The sequence below is a fragment of the Myxine glutinosa genome, chromosome 6 (genome assembly GCF_964187855.1).
Source record: "Myxine glutinosa chromosome 6, kmMyxGlut1.1, whole genome shotgun sequence".
Taxonomy (NCBI): domain Eukaryota; kingdom Metazoa; phylum Chordata; class Myxini; order Myxiniformes; family Myxinidae; genus Myxine; species Myxine glutinosa.
In genome coordinates, this window is record NC_136266.1 from 106,521,099 (window position 1) to 106,540,620 (window position 19,522).

The window sequence follows — 19,522 nt, forward strand, 5'->3', positions numbered from 1 at the left end:
CCTCTTTTTCTTATTTTGCCATCTTAGCAATGGCTTTCTTACTGCCACTCGACCTGTCAAACCTGCAGCTCAAAGTCTTCTCTTCACAGTTGAAACTGAGACTTGCTTACTTCGACCAGTGTTAAGCTGTGCTTGAAGCTGTTGTCCTGTGAGCCGCCTATCACGTAAGCTGTTGACTCACAGAAACTTTTCTTCTGATTCTGTTGTAGCTTTGGCTCTGCCAGACCTCTTCCTGTCAGAGTTTCCTCCATTTTCCAATATACTACTTCCTGCAGTGCAATATTGTCCAAATAATGCTTCAGAGGGTGTAATAACAGTCTGTTCCAATACTGCTTTTATACAGACAGGGGGTTTGTAATCAAGTAATCAGCAGAGCTTGGGACACCTGTAGGAATTGTTTGCATCAACCTTCAAGGCTTCATTTACTTACATTGCTGCAGAACAGCTGTAAGTTGTTAACCCATTAACTGTTCCCTGAAGAAGGCCCTTTTTTCAATATAACTGTGCAATTTACATTATTTTCCCGTTTTTGCTAACCTAAACTTTTTCTTTAACCTCGTGCAGTTTACTGCTTACCTTTGTACCATTTCAGGTTATTCACTGGACTTGAATTGCTTAAATTTCAATAAAAACTGGAAAAATTGAGGTGTTCTAAAACTTTTGACCAGTAGTGTATATACTGTATGTGTATGTATGTATATATATACATATAATATTTTCCGTGTTTTTTTCATGAGGTGTTTTGAACACTCACATACTTATTGTGCAGAGTTAAAATTATTTAAAAATAAAAAGTTCATTTATCAGGACGTCCACAAAAAACATGCTACATTATAATAGTTACCACGTATGTGGGTTTATTTAACCACCGAGGGCCAAAAACGTATTTTTTTTGCATATCCCGTACGGTACAAAAAATTACTACATTATATTTACACTCAGACTTCATGCTCATATGAAAAGTACCATAATAAGATTAAATATGGTATAAACTCGTGCTTTTGTGAGAACTTCACTGTAGTAAGCTCGAGGAACATTTTGCTTGGTAATGTCGACCTATGACATGTCGTCAACAGCGATTTTGAACATTTCACTCTTTAATAATTAGGCCTTAAACGATTTATCAATCAACCTACATATTGGTTTCTACATGAAGTTACGACCTGCAGTTTTAATTCCATTTTCCATAAATCAGACGTGCTGCGTCGAATTCCCACCACAGCAATGCGGGTAGGCCCGAGTGTGCTGGCAGGCCATGAAAATGGAGACTAGGCTTTGAGGAGCCTGTTTTGGGTTAAGATTGCACTGGTGTCTAATGATGACATTCTGACAGCATTACTGTCCATGTGGTTTATAGCCTAGCCCCACCAACCTTCCAAAAGAGATGCCAAGATGGCGGCCTGTACTAGGCACAACTATTTTGCTACTGTGATTATCTTTGGAAAAACGTACACAAACCTGGAAGAATGTGAAGCGATTAAAGTCGATCTCTGGATAACAATCGCAAAACTTACAATTCGAGGTCTCAAAACAAGTTACACACAACAGCATCAGATTGTTCAGTGACAAGTGGAATACCTACACACACCTGTATTTAGCGATATTCATCAGGAATAACAATGCACTACCGAGGGAAAGAGAGTAAATAATATTACATTTACCTATACAATAAAAAAGAGAGGGAAGCGACTTGTCATTTTCCAAAGAAGGGAAATATATATATTATTTTTTATTACCGAGAACAGAATCAGGCATTCGCGCAAATATGTGACACACAAGCCTTTATGCATCTCCATCTTGGAAGTAGCTGACTGTTGACTTGCAAAGAAAACTAGTTTGGGTTCATCGAGGGGGTGGAAATGTCTGCGACACCACACGGCCGCACGGAGGTCAAAGGGCACACGCGACCTACACTTCAATTGCGCTGGCCATTTTGAGATAACGTGCGGCCTTCCTACCCACAATAAAGTGCTTTTTAACCTTTCTTCCTCCGATGAAGAGTCAATGGTAATGGGGCAAACAGAAGGAGAATCAGAGAAACAGGAGTGGAATCCAAAAACAACAAATAACTGAAAATAAATACAAGGCCTCGTGGAGTGTAGAGATAAGACATGTCTGTCTGGGTTTGTGGCCATAAAAGGTCCTTCGCAAAACCCAGGCTCCTGAGAACTAATTTACAATGACAAAGAATCATTCTACTTGAATATGTAACGCATTTGCCACAAAGTGAACAAACCGAGTTCACACACACAAGAGGAACTTCAACAAAACAAAATGTCTGGGTGAAGGAGACAGAGAAATATCTAAGAGATTATCTTTCAATAACATGGTCCCTGAACATTAGTGAAATGTCACCATCTTTCTTTCAAATATTCTTACGTTAGAAATAAGTCTTCTTTCTCAAAACAATTCTACAAACTCTTTGTTGTCACCACAAAAGGAGCTTAGTCTGACGGCCTTCACTTCAGCACAATGTGGTTGTTTTTCTATGAGGAGAATCCAGAGTTTTATCAATGTATTAACCTCGACTGGTTTCAAGTAATCAAGCCACGTTGCGAGTTCTTTCTTCTTCTCCTGCTCACACAAACGCGACCTTCTCGCTCACAGCACCCGCGTCCCAGCGGCCCAGCGGCCAAGCCGACGGTCTATGCGTCCGATCGGACCCTCCGCCGTCGGTCTCCGACCATCGTCCCTGCGGCCAGGAGGACGTTTTGCGTGAGCCACCGTCACAGACGAGTCCGTCGCAAGCGGGGCAGCACTCGACGACGCCACGGACGGGAGGGGGACGGGAGTCGCGCAAGCTACAGCCGAGGCGGTGCAAGGCCAGGCGTTGCCGCCGGGCCTCGCTTCGTAGCAGGCGCAAGGCGAGGCCTATGAGGAGCACCAAGACCAGAGCGCCCGCGACGGGCACGGCGATAACGGCGGCGCGGAGCCAGAGGTCTTGCTCCCTGGCATCTTCCTCTTCCATGGTGGCACCTCTAGCAGGAGGTTCTGCTCTCGTTTCTGCCACCCACCTCCCAGAATCTGTAAACATCAAAATTAATAAACGTGTTACCAAAGATGGATATCTCACATGTATATTCACTATTTATTATTAGAATAAGAAAAAACCTCAAATATTTACTCCTATTTGTTTGGCCAACTCGTCGATTCATGTTCAACTCGTCAAAAACCAAGACTTCCTTCACCACAATGTAACCAGTATGTTAAAAATGCTGGTGAAAAAACAAATAAACTGTTAGAAATATTTATATTCTGCTTTGAATTATTTGAAAAATCCATGCTGTGCTCTTGTTTAAACCGTCAACATTTGATGCTCAGACTCCGTTTTGGTCTCTTCCCCTCCATTCATTTCCAAGAACAATGTTCCATTCCGTCAACTCACCCCAAAGTTCCTCCCGTCCATCATCCAGATGAAGCTGTTGGTGTGCGTCCTGGTAGTTACACATGTCTTCCTGGCAACAATGCAGCAGCACCCGTGCTTCCGTGCGGTTTTCCGAGGTATCGAATTGGCAGGATGCATGCGAAGGCCCCAGGCTTTCGAGGCAGCCGTGGGTGCGCGGAGAGTTCGCGACGGCGGGTCGCAGTGGCCGGGAGAAGCAGCCGGCTGCAGGGGACTTGCACATGTACCCGGTGACCACACAACGTGGCGCATCGCAGTAACAACGGATGTCACCTGGAAACAAACAGCCAGGGACATTTTATAAGTTTATGCATACAGACCTCCAAAGAGTTTGTGCTTGAAATAGTATTTGCAAATACTTTATGCTTTTTGTACACAAAGGCAATCTATAATCCAACACAAAGTTGTTTTTGCTTTTGAATTAAGGAAAATATGATTATGTCCCGTACCGTAGACCATGTATTATACCTCACCAAAAGCAAGAAAAAGAGGAACCACAGCCAACCTAGAGGATATATCAGGAATACATCTTTGTTATGATAAATATGATGTGCGCTTCAAACAGGAAGAAGAACATGCGATCCGATCTCTGGATGGAAACCCAATGATCATGAAGTGTCACAGACCAGGAAGGGTTTTTAAAGAGGCAATGTTATTAACCCTTAAGGCTTAAACACTTGACCATTTCAGGAATACAAGGTTGTGCCAGTTAACAGCTCAACATCCTATTTTTAGTGGGATCTTTATCGTCTACACTATCCAACTCCTCCACAAACAGCTTCAATCAAATCGGATTCTTCCAGGAGTAAAACTCAAGTCCATTCTCGTACACCCCAGAGTTGAGTAATCCGACCTATCTTTTTGTCGTTAAACAATGTACCAAAAACCACTGTTAGAGGCCATTTTTCCCGCAGAGCAGGGGTTGGCCTTTTTCGGGCACCTTCGTCCCCTTTTTGAAGCAATGTTTTATGGCCGGATGCCCTTCCTGCCGCCAACCCTGTTAGTCGCCTCTTGCTACACACAGGGAATTACCAGTGAACTGGTACTCAATTTGCCGACCTCAGAAGGATGACAGGCTGAATCAACCCCCCTGGTGTTAATTCAGCGATCGACCGGGATTCGAACCCAGGATCCTCGGATCCTAAGCCGGCACCTGTTATTTAGCCCTAACCTGTTATTTAGCAGCACCCTAACCGCTAAGCCGGCGCCCTGACCGCTAATCCGGCACCCTAACCGCTAATCCGGAACCCTAACCGCTAATCCGGAACCCTAACCGCTAAGCCGGCACCCTAACCGCTAAGCCAGCACTCTGACTGCTAATCCGGAACCCTAACCGCTAATCCAGCGCCCTAACCGCTAATCCGGAACCCTAACCGCTAAGCCGGCACCCTAACCGCTAATCCGGAACCCTAACCACTAAGCCAGCACCCTGACCGCTAATCCGGAACCCTAACCGCTAATCCGGCACCCTAACCGCTAATCTGGAACCCTAACCGCTAAGCCGGCGCCCTAACCGCTAAGCCGGCGCCCTAACCGCTAAGCCGGCACCCTAACCGCTAAGCCGGCAACCTAACCGCTAAGCCAGCACCCTAACCGCTAAGCCGGCACCCTGACCGCTAATCCGGCACCCTAACCGCTAATCCGGAACCCTAACCGCTAATCTGGAACCCTAACCGCTAAGCCGGCACCCTAACCGCTAAGCCAGCACCCTGACTGCTAATCCGGAACCCTAACCGCTAATCCGGCGCCCTAACCGCTAATCCGGAACCCTAACCGCTAAGCCGGCACCCTAACCGCTAATCCGGAACCCTAACCACTAAGCCAGCACCCTGACCGCTAATCCGGCACCCTAACCGCTAATCTGGAACCCTAACCGCTAAGCCGGCGCCCTAACCGCTAAGCCGGCGCCCTAACCGCTAAGCCAGCACCCTGACCGCTAATCCGGCACCCTAACCGCTAATCCGGAACCCTAACCGCTAAGCCGGCACCCTAACCGCTAAGCCAGCACCCTGACTGCTAATCCGGAACCCTAACCGCTAATCCGGCACCCTAACCGCTAAGCCGGCACCATAACCGCTAAGCCAGCACCATAACCACTAAGCCAACACCCTAACCGCTAAGCCAGCACCCTAACCGCTAAGCCAGCACCATAACCGCTAAGCCAGCACCATAACCACTAAGCCAACACCCTAACCGCTAAGCCAGCACCCTAACCGCTAAGCCAGCACCCTAACCGCTAAGCCAGCACCCTAACCGCTAAGCCAACACCCTAACCGTTAAGCCAACACCATAACCGCTAAGCCGGCACCATAACCGCTAAGCCGGCACCATAACCGCTAAGCCGGCACCATAACCGCTAAGCCGGCACCATAACCGCTAAGCCGGCACCATAACCGCTAAGCCAACACCCTAACCGCTAAGCCAGCACCATAACCGCTAAGCCAGCACCATAACCACTAAGCCAACACCCTAACCGCTAAGCCAGCACCCTAACCGCTAAGCCAACACCCTAACCGCTAAGCCAACACCATAACCGCTAAGCCACCACCATAACTGCTAAGCCAACACCCTAACCGCTAAGCCAGCACCCTAACCGCTAAGCCAGCACCCTAACCGCTAAGGCAGCACCCTAACCGCTAAGCCAGCACCCTAACCGCTAAGCCAGCACCCTAACCGCTAACCCAACACCCTAACTGCTAAGCCAGCACCCTAACCGCTAAGCCAGCACCCTAACCGCTAAGCCAGCACCCTAACCGCTAAGCCAGCACCCTAACCGCTATGCCAGCACCCTAACCGCTAAGCCAGCACCCTAACCGCTAAGCCAGCACCCTAACCGCTAAGCCAGCACCATAACCGCTAAGCCAGCACCCTAACCGCTAAGCCAGCACCCTAACCGCAGCCAGCACCATAACCACTAAGCCAACACCCTAACCGCAGCCAGCACCATAACCGCTAAGCCAACACCCTAACCGCTAAGCCAACACCCTAACCGCTAAGCCAGCACCATAACTGCTAAGCCAGCACCATAACCGCTAAGCCAACACCCTAACCGCTAAGCCAACACCCTAACCGCTAAGCCAACACCCTAACCGCTAAGCCAGCACCATAACTGCTAAGCCAGCACCATAACTGCTAAGCCAGCACCATAACCGCTAAGCCAACACCCTAACCACTAAGCCAACACCCTAACCGCTAAGCCAGCACCATAACCGCTAAGCCAACACCCTAACTGCTAAGCCAACACCCTAACCGCTAAGCCAGCACCATAACCGCTAAGCCAACACCCTAACCGCAAAGCCAGCACCCTAACCGCTACACCAGCACCCTAACCGCTAAGCCAGGACCCTAACCGCTAAGCCAGCACCCTAACCGCTAAGCCAACACCAGGCTATCGTTGTTAACCAATGTAAAGTCAGACAATTCAAAATCAAACTAATTCAATACTAAACCGCTCGCCTTGTCTTGCATGGAACAGAAAGGAATCCTTTGGACATTACACATCCCTTAATACGTTTTTGCTTTTGGAGCAGTACTTTGACCGTGACATTAGCAAAGTCCTGGACAATAAATACTTTGTGTTTGAAAAACGTTTTATGTCGAAGAACTGTGGATTCATTATGGTATGTTGCATATTACTATGTCACATGTTATCTAATAAAACACAGCATTGTTGCACTTAATTGGGATCCCGTCCATCCAAATAACATACTCCAGGACAAGAAATATCGGCGGTGCCGAAGCGCTTTCTTGGCAGGGAATGCAGGGGTTGCCATTACCTCTCCAGCCGCAGGACGGGAAATTGGCTCTGGGTACTGGCACACATGAATCTACTCATTTTGAAGGTAACACAGAGTCTATACCATCCAGTAGTCAAGCGATAACAGACGGGTCAGTCGGCTTGATGTAACCTCTAAAAGTATAGCAGACTCCACATGGGAGCAATTGATGAATTCCATGAAAATCGTCACCCACGTGTGATTCCGTCACATTACCTGGTCTGCCTCACTGAGAGTAGTACTCGTCTGTAGCCATGTGACAGTTCTGGTTCAATACATATAATTGAATTCTCTCTGCTCTTCTTAGCATTCAAGATAATTACCTTATATGTTCAAAATTAGAGTGCACATGGTGATTCCGTCACGATGGAATTCATGAATTGGTAATTGGGTATAACTGATGGGACTGTCTTTCCATTTGGCAAACGTGTTTCGCGATGCCGTTATATGAAAGGGGAGCATCATTATTAATGAATGATATTAGGTAAACAAGCAGAGGGCCGAGGAGAGACAAAGTTTGCCAGTCGGAGGGTTTCCATCCACTGCTTTGCACTATCAGCGCCAAGTCTGACATGGAATTCCACCTGGAGTTTGAATGGCTTTTTGCAACTCGGTTCATCGTATCGTCACGATGCCCAATATAGAAGAGCCAAGCTATTACCAACACACAATGCGAGCTTTCAGGAACGGGGTCAAAGCTCTTCTCCTCATTACGACGACTCTCCGAACAAAAATCAAACTCTTCCTCAACAAGCCCTTCAGCCTAATTGTGGCAAAGACATGCTGAGAGGCCTATGTGTATCTGCCAACTCAAATATAACTCAGTGGCCATACAAAGTGTGGTGCCCCTTATATTGGAGATGGATACGTAGGGATCCATCCACTTAATTGCTGAGATTGACCTTTGCCAATAAATAACTCACCATAAGGCAAAGGACCCAGAGTTAATCCTAAATTATCAGAGTAAGGAAACAAAAAACATTAAACGAGTCAAAAGTTCACCCACAACCCCCTGATGCCACCGAGGAAGCAACCTTTACTCGGATCACAAAGAGGGGGGGGATCGTAGAGCGAGGACACTTGACTGAAGGCAATCTGATCGGTATCATCAGGAATGCCATCCAAGGAAGAAGAGGACGAAGAAACACCTTCCGTGCTGCCACAGGGAGAAAACTTCTGCATTTGGTTCTGAATGGTTGCACCGAGGAATCAAGCTGCGAAGATGTTTATTTTAAGTTCATTCCGTTGAGATTCCAAGTGAAAACATGAGCCAAAACACATCTTTCATGCTTTTTCTGACTCGTAACGCTGACGATAAAAACTTTAGCGCAAAAGTAAGTTCGTGAACAGACTCCTGTGTCTTCACCGAAGGTTCAAACGTTCCAGGTATTCCACTCCGGTCCAGTTGGCTCTGCCTTGCCGGTTCAATCGGACCGAAGATTGATTCGGGCGAGTTTGCCAATGTACAAATGTCCAAAGTGACTTAAAACGTCAGATTCTATTTACTTTTTGCACCTTCAAGGTAAAACTGTTTCTTCTTCATTTAACTCTATATCCAGTGACTTTTGACGTCTTAAAATGTTTTCATATTCATATCAGCATGTCCTGAAAAGCATACAACTCATCTATTAGGTCTTTTCTCAGTTAAAATCATATCAACCTACCCAAGATGACCCTTTTATAGGCCTAAATGATTGTATGTACAGTATAACTGCGGCGATGATTAATTAGTCATACTTATCTGGGATGCATAGGAGAGGACGAGGACACAACTAGCACGTCATCGGTGCGACCTATACCTGGACAGGTTGATATTCCATCAAAAGGTGCTTATAAATCAGCACCCAATCAGCAATCAGGGCAGGAATGTAGAATTTGCTCAGGGAACTTGTACACAATGGCCTACTATTTTCACAAGATACTGAAAGATTTTTAACTTCCACAAACCAACTCTAACAGACACGATGACCAGTTTAAAAGTCTCCTCCCAAAGACTACTGGACTCACTGATGCAACAGTCTGCCTGTGAAACATCAGCAAAGGACATCTTTGTCACCTGCCCAGGGATTTAACCCAGCCTAGACAAATGCAAAAATGGCAAATATAAAGGCAAATATATAAATATATAATATAAATAAATATATAATAATAATAATTATAATATATAAGAAATAATAAGATATATAAATATATAATATAAATAAATATATAATAATAATAATAATAATAATATATAAGAAATATATAATAATATATACAATATAATAAATATAAAAAAATATATAATAAACTAGCCGAAAGCACCCGGCGTTGCCCGGGTTCTTTTTGAATGAATTTACTACTATAATTCAGCTTTTACTCGCGGCCATAAAAGATTGACTACTATAATTCAGCTCAGCTTTTAATTGCGAAATGGGCCCAGCCCGGCCGAGGCGGCCTCACCACCTAGCCTATAACGTTCCCGGGGCCCATCCAGACATTTTTTGTTCGAGGTTTCCTCCTATCTTTCACCGTTCAGGAGATTAGCTCGTGCAGACAAACAAACAAACAAACAAAAACTTTTATTAAAAAAACTTATAATATAATATATATGACATATATAGATAGATAGATAGAACATAGATATATAATAAATATATAATAATAATAATATAAATATATAATATAAATAAATACAGTATATAATAATAATATATAATAAATATATAATAAATATAATATATATAATAAATATAATATATATAATAAATATAATATATATAATAAATATAATAGAATATATATAATAAATATAATATAATATATATAATAAATATAATATATATAATAAATATAATAAATATAATATATATAATAAATATAATAATATATATATTAAATATAATAATATATATATTAAATATAATAATATATATGATAAATATAATAATATATATAATAAATAAAATAATATATATGATAAATATAATAATATATATAATATAATAAATATAATAAATATATAATAATAATAATAATATAAATATATAAATGTATAATATAAATAAATATATAATAATAATAATATATAATAAATATATAATAATAATAATATATAATAAATATATTATTTATATTTATATATATATTATATTTATATTATATATAAATATAATATATATAATAAATATAATAATATATATATTAAATATAATAATATATATGATAAATATAATAAATATAATAAATATATAATAAATATATAATTATATAATATAAATATATAATATAAATATATAAAGGCAAATGCTGCAAATCCCAATTTTCTACATACCTGTTCACAAGTCTGATTACGTGTTATCGAAGTGAGTGGAATTGATAAACAGGGTTCTTTCAGCAGGACAAATGAGGACATGCTGAAGTTATTGCATGCAGGACAGCCAGCTTAAAAGCTGCACAAATGTCCAACAGGAATCTAGGCAGATTTAACATTCGCAATAATAAATCAAAACAAAATTGGAATTGCACTTCCAGGGCTTGTCAGGTATAATGTTCCAACACAAAACATATTCCCAAGGACATCCATAGAGCATAGCTGGTACATCATCACAATTGTGAGTTTACTGCATGGAAAACGATGTTCCTTGTGCACCAGCAATATACCCAGCAAGCCTAAAACGTATGCCATCCTCAAGGTTTTCCAGGAGACATGCACAGTAGTGGGTACTTTGATGGTCTAGTTGGTGGCTGTGCTGTTTGACCTGGGTTTGATTCACGATCCGACAAAAACTGTCACCCTGGTGTTTCACAGGTTGCACCACAGAGCGTGCCATCCATCGGCTGAACGTTAAGCCGGGCATCCCCTCTGCTAGCATCAGTTGGTGGGCGTTAAAGACCCCAAGGTGGTGTCTTTATCCGAAGAGTTGGCGAATCATCGCAAGTTGTAAATTCCTTTCCAAATCTACAGCAGAACCGCATCAGTGAAACAGCTGCTTCCCCTAGAAATGATGCAACCAACAGACTGCTTACTCTGAGAACAGAGCCTCAATTAGAGCCGAATTATAAATGCTGTTTGGAGACATTGCCATTCTCCGTGCTCTCATGGATTAAAAATTGCTGTTCATGGACTATCAGTCGAGTGAATGCATTTGTTGTTTTTGGCGATTCTTTACGAAATCGAGTTATAAAACGAGTAGTGGGCGAAGGATTCCAGGTAGCAAAAGGTATTTCGGGGAAACACTAAACCAACGATTTTTAAAAGGGCGCTACATGGAGTAGTAGAAGTTGTATTCTAAATAAACTGGTGATTATCAGCAAAATATTATGTTCTCTTCATGTGCCAAATACTTTTCTTGTAAAAACAATGATCTCGGGCTCGTGGCGGAGCTTGCACCTCCATCACATGCAAGACAAAGACCTCAGTGTACCTCAAGTTGATTTGCAAGCTTGTTCGGAAGCAATGGACAAATCAACGGATATAAGGAATTTGAACCTGAGATCCTAACATCATGAGCTGCTTACTATACATGGTCAGATGGGAGCACCAAGCAGACCAAGAGACCACTTTGACCTATTTGGACCATTACATGTGAATGGGGTTCCTCATCAATGTAACATGGGCATGTGCCATCTAAATAAAAAAATGGTGATGACCAACATTCAATGTCTGTCTAATCAAAGTTTTTTTTAAGACTTTAATTGTTACAAAATATCTACAAAACGGTTGGAGAATAGTCTTTTGTACTTTACTCGTAACCTGCCAAGTTTGTGAAACTTACTTGGGTAGAGCCCTCATGTGGTTCCTCGTGCCATTATGATAACGGGCCACACCCTTTGTAGGGCATTGGTGCTGTGAAACAGTCTTACGGCAAGGATTACACAGGTTGGGTTCCCGTTGTCTTTCCCAGCAGCAGTTGGGACAGGAATTTGGTCCCAAGCACAATGGCAACTACTCTTTGTGCAAAAAGAACGTTGGATCTTCAAAGTCCACCAGCAGCGAAAGCTGGCAGACGGGACCACCGGCTCCTTGTCCCACCTGCATGATGCAGTTCGATTTGGGATCAAACCCAGACTAGACAGTTCAAGGGCAAGTAGACTACCTGTGAGACATCCTGTTGACCCTCAATTATTGAACAAACCGATAATGAGGAGATATTCACAGCTAAATACAGAAATTCCATCATTTTGGACGTACGTGGTCTTGAGTTTGGGAAAACCTGCATTATGCAATAACCTTTGTGATATACAATCATAATCTCAAGCACAACATCAGCATTGTGCAATACGACACAATCTCAATTCACAGCGCACAAGAGGTGATTGCATACATCCATAGGTTTCAGTTCAATTTTCAAACCACCTGCCAAAGTAAACAAACCTTGTACAGAAGGGGGATTGTGAAGGCCATCTTTGCCAATTTCAAGTTGACGCGCCAATTTTTTCTTCATTAGGTGTTCTCCCACAAGCCGTGCTAATCCTCGGCAGGTGGCCCGGTATTGTTGTACTGAATGGCTCAAACCACCTTGAGTGCGCCTTAAGTAAACTAATCTTGCATTAATAACGAACTGACTCCTCGTAGATCCACTGAGCCAAGGTGATGCAGATCCCCGGAACCAAAGTGAGTTGGTCAGGGTAGAAAGCGATGTCAAAAACATTCCCCCTCCCCCCCAACCATGATGGAATGAATGGTCCTGCACTAGCGAAACTCGGTGCAGGTGTTCGTACTTCCCTGTGCGGTTTCCAGCCAGTGCCACATCTTCTGAGCGGGGTGTGACTTCCTGATACCTGGAAGTCCTGTGTCTTTGGCACTGAACACCTTTTGCAGGACAAACGATTTCACTCCTCCTAGTACATATACCATGCTGGCAGAATAGGTAAGAAGTGGCGTATCCGCCTTTACGTCTCCCAATTCTAGGTTTGGGGAATATGGTCAAGCTACAAACTCAACTGCTCACTCGCAGTCACTTGTGGGACATCGAAGTCACCTTTTGAAAAACGTAGGCCAATGTGCGCCGGTACAAAGACGAAATGCATAATTCCTACCCATGATTGAGGGCTGCCTTGGCACCCTGGCGTGCATTAATGATCCGTCCAGGGTAAACTCTCAGCGAGGAGAAGCTTTGCACTTATCCCAGGCACTGTGATTTGGCCTAGCGGTTAGGGTGCCGGCTTGGGAGCCTGGGATCCTGGGTTCAAATCCCGGTCGATCGCTGAATTAACGCCAGGGGGGTTGACTCAGCCTGTCATCTTTCCGAGGTCGGCATATTGAGTACCAGTTCACTGGTAATTCCCTGTGTGTCGCAAGAGGTGACTAACAGGGTTGGCGGCAGGAAGGGCATCCGGCCATAAAACATCGCTTCAAAAAAGGGGACCACGGTGCCCAAAAAGGGGACCACGGTGCCCATAAAATGGGACCACAGTGCCCAAAAAAGGGGACCACGGTGCCCATAAAAGGGGACCACGGTGCCCATAAAAGGCCAACCCCTGCTCTGCGGGGAAAAATGGCCTCTAAAGGTGTTTCTTCCAGGCAGTGTGATACTCCGCAGGGTACACTTGGGAACACTGAATGGCATCCACATCCCTCTTTGACCATTCTCTCACAACAAATGTTCGAAGGCAAGGCCTCTAGCTCGATTGTCCTCAAATGAATGTTGACAAAATAATCACCTCATCATTTCATGAAATACCAGGAAAGATGAGTGAAGTGAAAAGTGAATGGAGCACCCTTGGGTTAGTATGGAGCCGACATGTATGTTATTATGTTAAAGGGTTCAGTGAACTCGTTTAAAATCAGCGTTAGCACCATCAAACACAGCGATCATTGGATAAAAGGACGTTAAACAGGTTAAACACACAAGGGTTTAATAAGTTAGCAATCGCGATTGAATTAAAATAAATAAGGTTTATACTGTACTTGTATCCAGGACAATGTCAACATAGATCACGAGCACGACAAAGACATCAATGTAGGTCTACATGAATGACAAGGACATTGGTAGTCAATGGATGAGAGATTTGAACCAAGGTTTGCCAACATCATGAGCCAGGGGTTCAAATGGGAGCGCTAAACATACCAAGGAATGAGTCCATTTAGTAACTGGAGTTTCTACAAAATCCTAGCTTTTAGTTCAAGACGTCAGTCACAGTTCAAGGGTCGTCTCAACAAGTTAATCCAATGTGGTGGAAGCAGCCCAGATAACGGAGCAGGACCGCGCAAGAGGGCCGGGGTGATGATCCTCCCTTCCCCTTAAACTCTTAAGGGTAAAACAATGTGGGTAAGGAGTCAACTCTACTGCAAAATGAGTGCGAGGAATGATTAATCGAGAAAGGTTTTCATCTTAGGTATAACAATATGGAGAATTGCTTTTCAATATACTTGTCCCCTACAGATGTGATACCAAGTCCAAAAAGGGCATAACTCGGTGAAAAATTGACGAAACGTTCTGAAACTGAAACTTCTTCTGCAACTTATCATAATAAAGCCATGCACCAAATTTAAGTTGAACATGTTAAAGGGAATGGGGATAAAGTTTCAAAAACCACAAGTGGGACGGACGGACTGACAGACGGAGAACAAACACCGGTGGGCGACTAATAAGCAGTTACTACATCAATGATGGGCTGTTGGGACAACCTAGAGGTGTGTGCACTCTGCTCTGAGCTGTATAGCCTGGGTTTGAATCCCGATCCAGCTGTAAGCTCTCATCCTGGTGCTTCTCATACAGGATGTGGAAGCAATGTCCCTCCAATGGACGTTAAGTGTCGCATTAGTTGGTGGACGTCAAAGATCCCACGGTGTCCTTGGTGAAGAGCACCTTGAACAAATTACAACCTCCTGATTAATTATCAGACAAACCACGAGTACAATCAAATCGCTCAGCATAACCCAACCACAAAGCATGACCCAACCACGAAGCATGACCCAACCACGAAGCATGACCCAACCACGAAGCATGACCCAACCACGAAGCATGACCCAACCACGAAGCATGACCCAACCACGAAGCATGACCCAACCACGAAGCATGACCCAACCACGAAGCATGACCCAACCACAAAGCATGACCCAACCACAAAGCATGACCCAACCACAAAGCATAACCCAACCACGAAGCATAACCCAACCACGAAGCATGACCCAACCACAAAGCATGACCCAACCACAAAGCATGACCCAACCACAAAGCATGACCCAACCACGAAGCATGACCCAACCACGAAGCATGACCCAACCACGAAGCATAACCCAACCACAAAGCATGACCCAACCACAAAGCATAACCCAACCACGAAGCATGACCCAACCACAAAGCATGACCCAACCACAAAGCATGACCCAACCACAAAGCATGACCCAACCACAAAGCATGACCCAACCACAAAGCATGACCCAACCACGAAGCATGACCCAACCACGAAGCATGACCCAACCACGAAGTATGACCCAACCACGAAGCATGACCCAACCACGAAGCATGACCCAACCACAAAGCATGACCCAACCACAAAGCATGACCCAACCACAAAGCATAACCCAACCACGAAGCATAACCCAACCACGAAGCATGACCCAACCACAAAGCATGACCCAACCACAAAGCATGACCCAACCACGAAGCATGACCCAACCACAAAGCATGACCCAACCACAAAGCATGACCCAACTACAAAGCATAACCCAACCACGAAGCATGACCCAACCACGAAGCATGACTCAACCACGAAGCATGACCCAACCACAAAGCATAACCCAACCACAAAGCATAACCCAACCAAAAAGCATGACCCAACCACAAAGCATGACCCAACCACAAAGCATAACCCAACCGCTCAGAATAACCCAACCACTCAGCATAACCCAACCACTCAGCATAACCCAACCACTCAGCATAACTCAACCACAAAGCATAACACAACCACAAAGCATAACCCAACCACAAAGCATAACCCAACCACAAAGCATAACCCAACCATTCAGCATAACTCAACCACAAAGCATAACCTAACCACAAAGCATAACCCAACCACAAAGCATAACCCAACCACAAAGCATAACCCAACCACAAAGCATAACCCAAACACAAAGCATAACTCAACCACAAAGCATAACCCAACCACAAAGCATAACCCAACCACAAAGCATAACCCAACCACAAAGCATAACCCAACCACAAAGCATAACTCAACCACTCAGCATAACTCAACCACAAAGTATAACCCAACCACAAAGCATAACCCAACCACAAAGCATAACTTAACCACAAAGCATAACCCAACCACAAAGCATAACCCAACCACAAAGCATAACCCAACCACAAAGCATAACTTAACCACAAAGCATAACCCAACCACAAAGCATAACCCAACAACGAAGCATGACCCAACCACAAAGCATAACCCAACCACAAAGCATAACCCAACCACAAAGCATAACCCAACCACAAAGCATAACCCAACCACAAAGCCTAACTCAACCACAAAGCATAACCCAACCACAAAGCATAACCCAACCACAAAGGATAACCCAACCACAAAGCATAACCCAACCACTCAGCATAACCCAACCACAAAGCATAACCCAACCACAAAGCATAACCCAACCACAAAGCATAACTCAACCACAAAACATAACCGTCGCATTCGTGGACGCCGTTTGAAACTGCTCCGTGGATGCTGATGATTCACGTGTTAGACGAGTTCGTGTGTCCGGCTCAGCTGATGCTTGTTATACATTGGAGGACTTGGTGGAGAAGCGGAGCGACGCTGCATCCCGGCGGAGCCAGACGTATCGAACCACCGGCACCGGACCGGTTGGTGGATCGATGGTCGCAGGTCCGGCCTGACCTCTCGAGCAGCGAACAAATCCGAATGTCGATCGGTTTGTTTGTGCCTCGTCCTGGGATCCATCAACTTCCATAACACAATCAAACACTTATTGTTTCATGTTTGCTGCGGGAGGGGGATTTGTTTGATACTTAGACATTGCACATGGAGTGTTCCAAAAATATGCCAACTGTTCATGAACTTTTCCATGTACGTGCACGTTTCCGTCGTATATACATATTAGATATTACATATACATACACACACAAACACGACTCGGTATACTTTTGGGAACAACTCGGACGACTGCTCCAGGTTCGTGGAACTTTTTGAACACTCCTCGAAAACGCGATATATGAATCATCCGCACCTGTTATGAACGTTACGATCGCAGCTCGCAGGACAAAAGTCAAACAAACTTGGTAGATGTTTGGAGGTGCGGACAGAGTGTTCGAACGTGGAATGTGCTACACAAACGAGCCGAATTTAACCCCTTCCTTACCTTTAGATAAGGCCACGAAAAGCGTACACATCTCGAGGTGCAGCAGTAGACCGAGCAAGGATCCCGTCCTTTTTCGCTCCATCGTGTGAGCCAAGGTGGGAATGTGGGACGAGGGCGGACGAGGATGGACGAAGGGTCTTAATAGCAGCAGGAGAGAAGACGCGTGGGACTCCGAATGCGCATGTTCACGCAGGCGTGGGGGCGACGCGGTGTCCAATGAATGGGTGAGAAATAGGCTGCGAGCAGTGAATGTGTGAGGAGTAGGTGAGCAGTGAATGTGTGATTAGGTGAGCAGTGAATGTGTGATTAGGTGAGCAGTGAATGGATGAGGAGTACGTGAGCAGTGAATGTGTGAGTAGGTGAGCAGTGAATGGGTGAGAGGTGAGAGGTAGACGGTGAGCAGTTAATGCTGGATGAAGAGCAGTTCGAGCGCTGTGGATTAAGTCACGATGCGGTGCAGAGTGAACGTTCCGAAGGTTCAGCTCTCCTAAAGAGCGTCGCGGGAGGAGCTCAGGAGCGAGAGGTGGGAGGAGAGAAGTGATGGAGGGGAGGGGTGATGGAAGGGGTGATGGAGGCGAGGGGTGATGGAGGGGAGGAAAGGGGTGATGGAGGGGAGGGAAGGGGTGATGGAGGGGAGGGGTGATGGAGGGGAGGGCTTATTGGAGGGAAGAGGTGATGGAGCGGGGAGGTGATGGAGCGGAGAGGTGATGGAGAGAAGAGGAGATGGAGAGAAGAGGAGATGGAGAGAAGAGGAGATTGAGCAGACAGGTGATGGAGAGAAGAGGTGATGGAGGGGAGAGGTGATGGAGGGGAGAGGTGATGGAGAGAAGAGGTGATGGAGCGGAGAGGTGATGGAGAGAAGAGGTTATGGAGAGAAGTGGTGATGGAGAGAAGAGGTGATGGAGGGGAGGGGTTATTGGAGAAGAGGGGTATTGGAGGGGAGGGGTATTGGAGGGGTGGGTTATTGGAGGGGATGGGTGATGGAGGGGAGCGGTATTGGAGGGGAGGGGTATTTGAGGGGTGGGTTATTGGAGGGGATGTGTGATGGAGGGTGCGCTGGGCGCCTCTCAATTGGGCTCCTCCGGGACTGGCGCCAACTAGCCGCCGCGGCGGGCGGGAAGGACAATGCGCTGTTATCGCGTCGACCCGCGTCCGCGCCGCTTTGGAAATATTTGACTCTGATATCGATCAGGGAGTGATAAAACGCTGCAGCCCCCGGGGCGTCTTGCCCGCGAGGCCGGGAATGAGCCGCAGCTGCTGTGTGGTAGGTGATGAGCCGGATGATGAACCGGGTGATGCTAACCCTAACACACCTTCCTTTTTAATGGCTAAACAGGACGAATCAGAATTTTGTAAACTTCAATGATCGTGACGTCGAAACACGTCGGTTCAGATTTCAGAATGAAACCGCTGGCTTGATGTTGTGCCAGCAGGGGGTGCTGCATCCTAGATTCCATCACAGATGGCTCGGACGTGCTGTCGACCATTTGATGGGTTTCCCAATCCAGGTACCAATCCCGGCAGAGTCTGCAATGCAATACCCCCTGCTGGCACAACACCAAAGCAGCACTCTGCCTTTTGGAAAGAACCTAAATGGCTGTGCCATGCACGGTGCACCCACGTGGTGATGGAACATGTCCGTCGGTCTACGTGTCCGGCTCGTATCGTCCCTTTCTCCGCTGCTCAGCACTATGGAAGTGCTTGGCGGTTAGGGTGTCGCATTGCACAAGACGAGCTAGGGAACATTAAGCCGGTTGTTCTGTCTGCTAGTACTCGCGAGTGCCAATATTGATTCCAAGGTACCTTTTTGGAAGGACTAGGCATTTGAATAGTGGAATCCTGGCAACATCTCCACCTCCTGCCCTGCAAGCATCACAATAGGTTATGGGTGTGACGGGGTGGCAGCAACCTTGGGAATATGGGTAAATGTTATTGTGACGTCACAGTAATCTGTACAGACGGGCATGGGAAGTGTAATCAATGGGATGTGTTGATACAAACACAACGGTCTCTCCCTGTCATCACTTATTTGCATTGTTA

At 45.2% G+C, this 19,522-nt stretch overlaps 1 protein-coding gene across 1 annotated transcript; it reads right to left on the reverse strand.

Annotated features, from left to right (window-relative positions):
* Positions 1-1,690: 1,690 nt before the first annotated feature.
* On the reverse strand, positions 1,691-17,994 carry LOC137430154 (BMP and activin membrane-bound inhibitor homolog). Its single transcript, XM_068120781.2, has 3 exons — positions 17,483-17,994; positions 3,386-3,676; positions 1,691-3,024 (listed from the first exon to the last, which is right to left on the reverse strand). Exons 1-3 carry the CDS (start codon positions 17,562-17,564, stop codon positions 2,579-2,581), a joined length of 819 nt encoding a protein of 272 aa, XP_067976882.2. The 5' UTR covers positions 17,565-17,994; the 3' UTR covers positions 1,691-2,578.
* Positions 17,995-19,522: the final 1,528 nt, after the last annotated feature.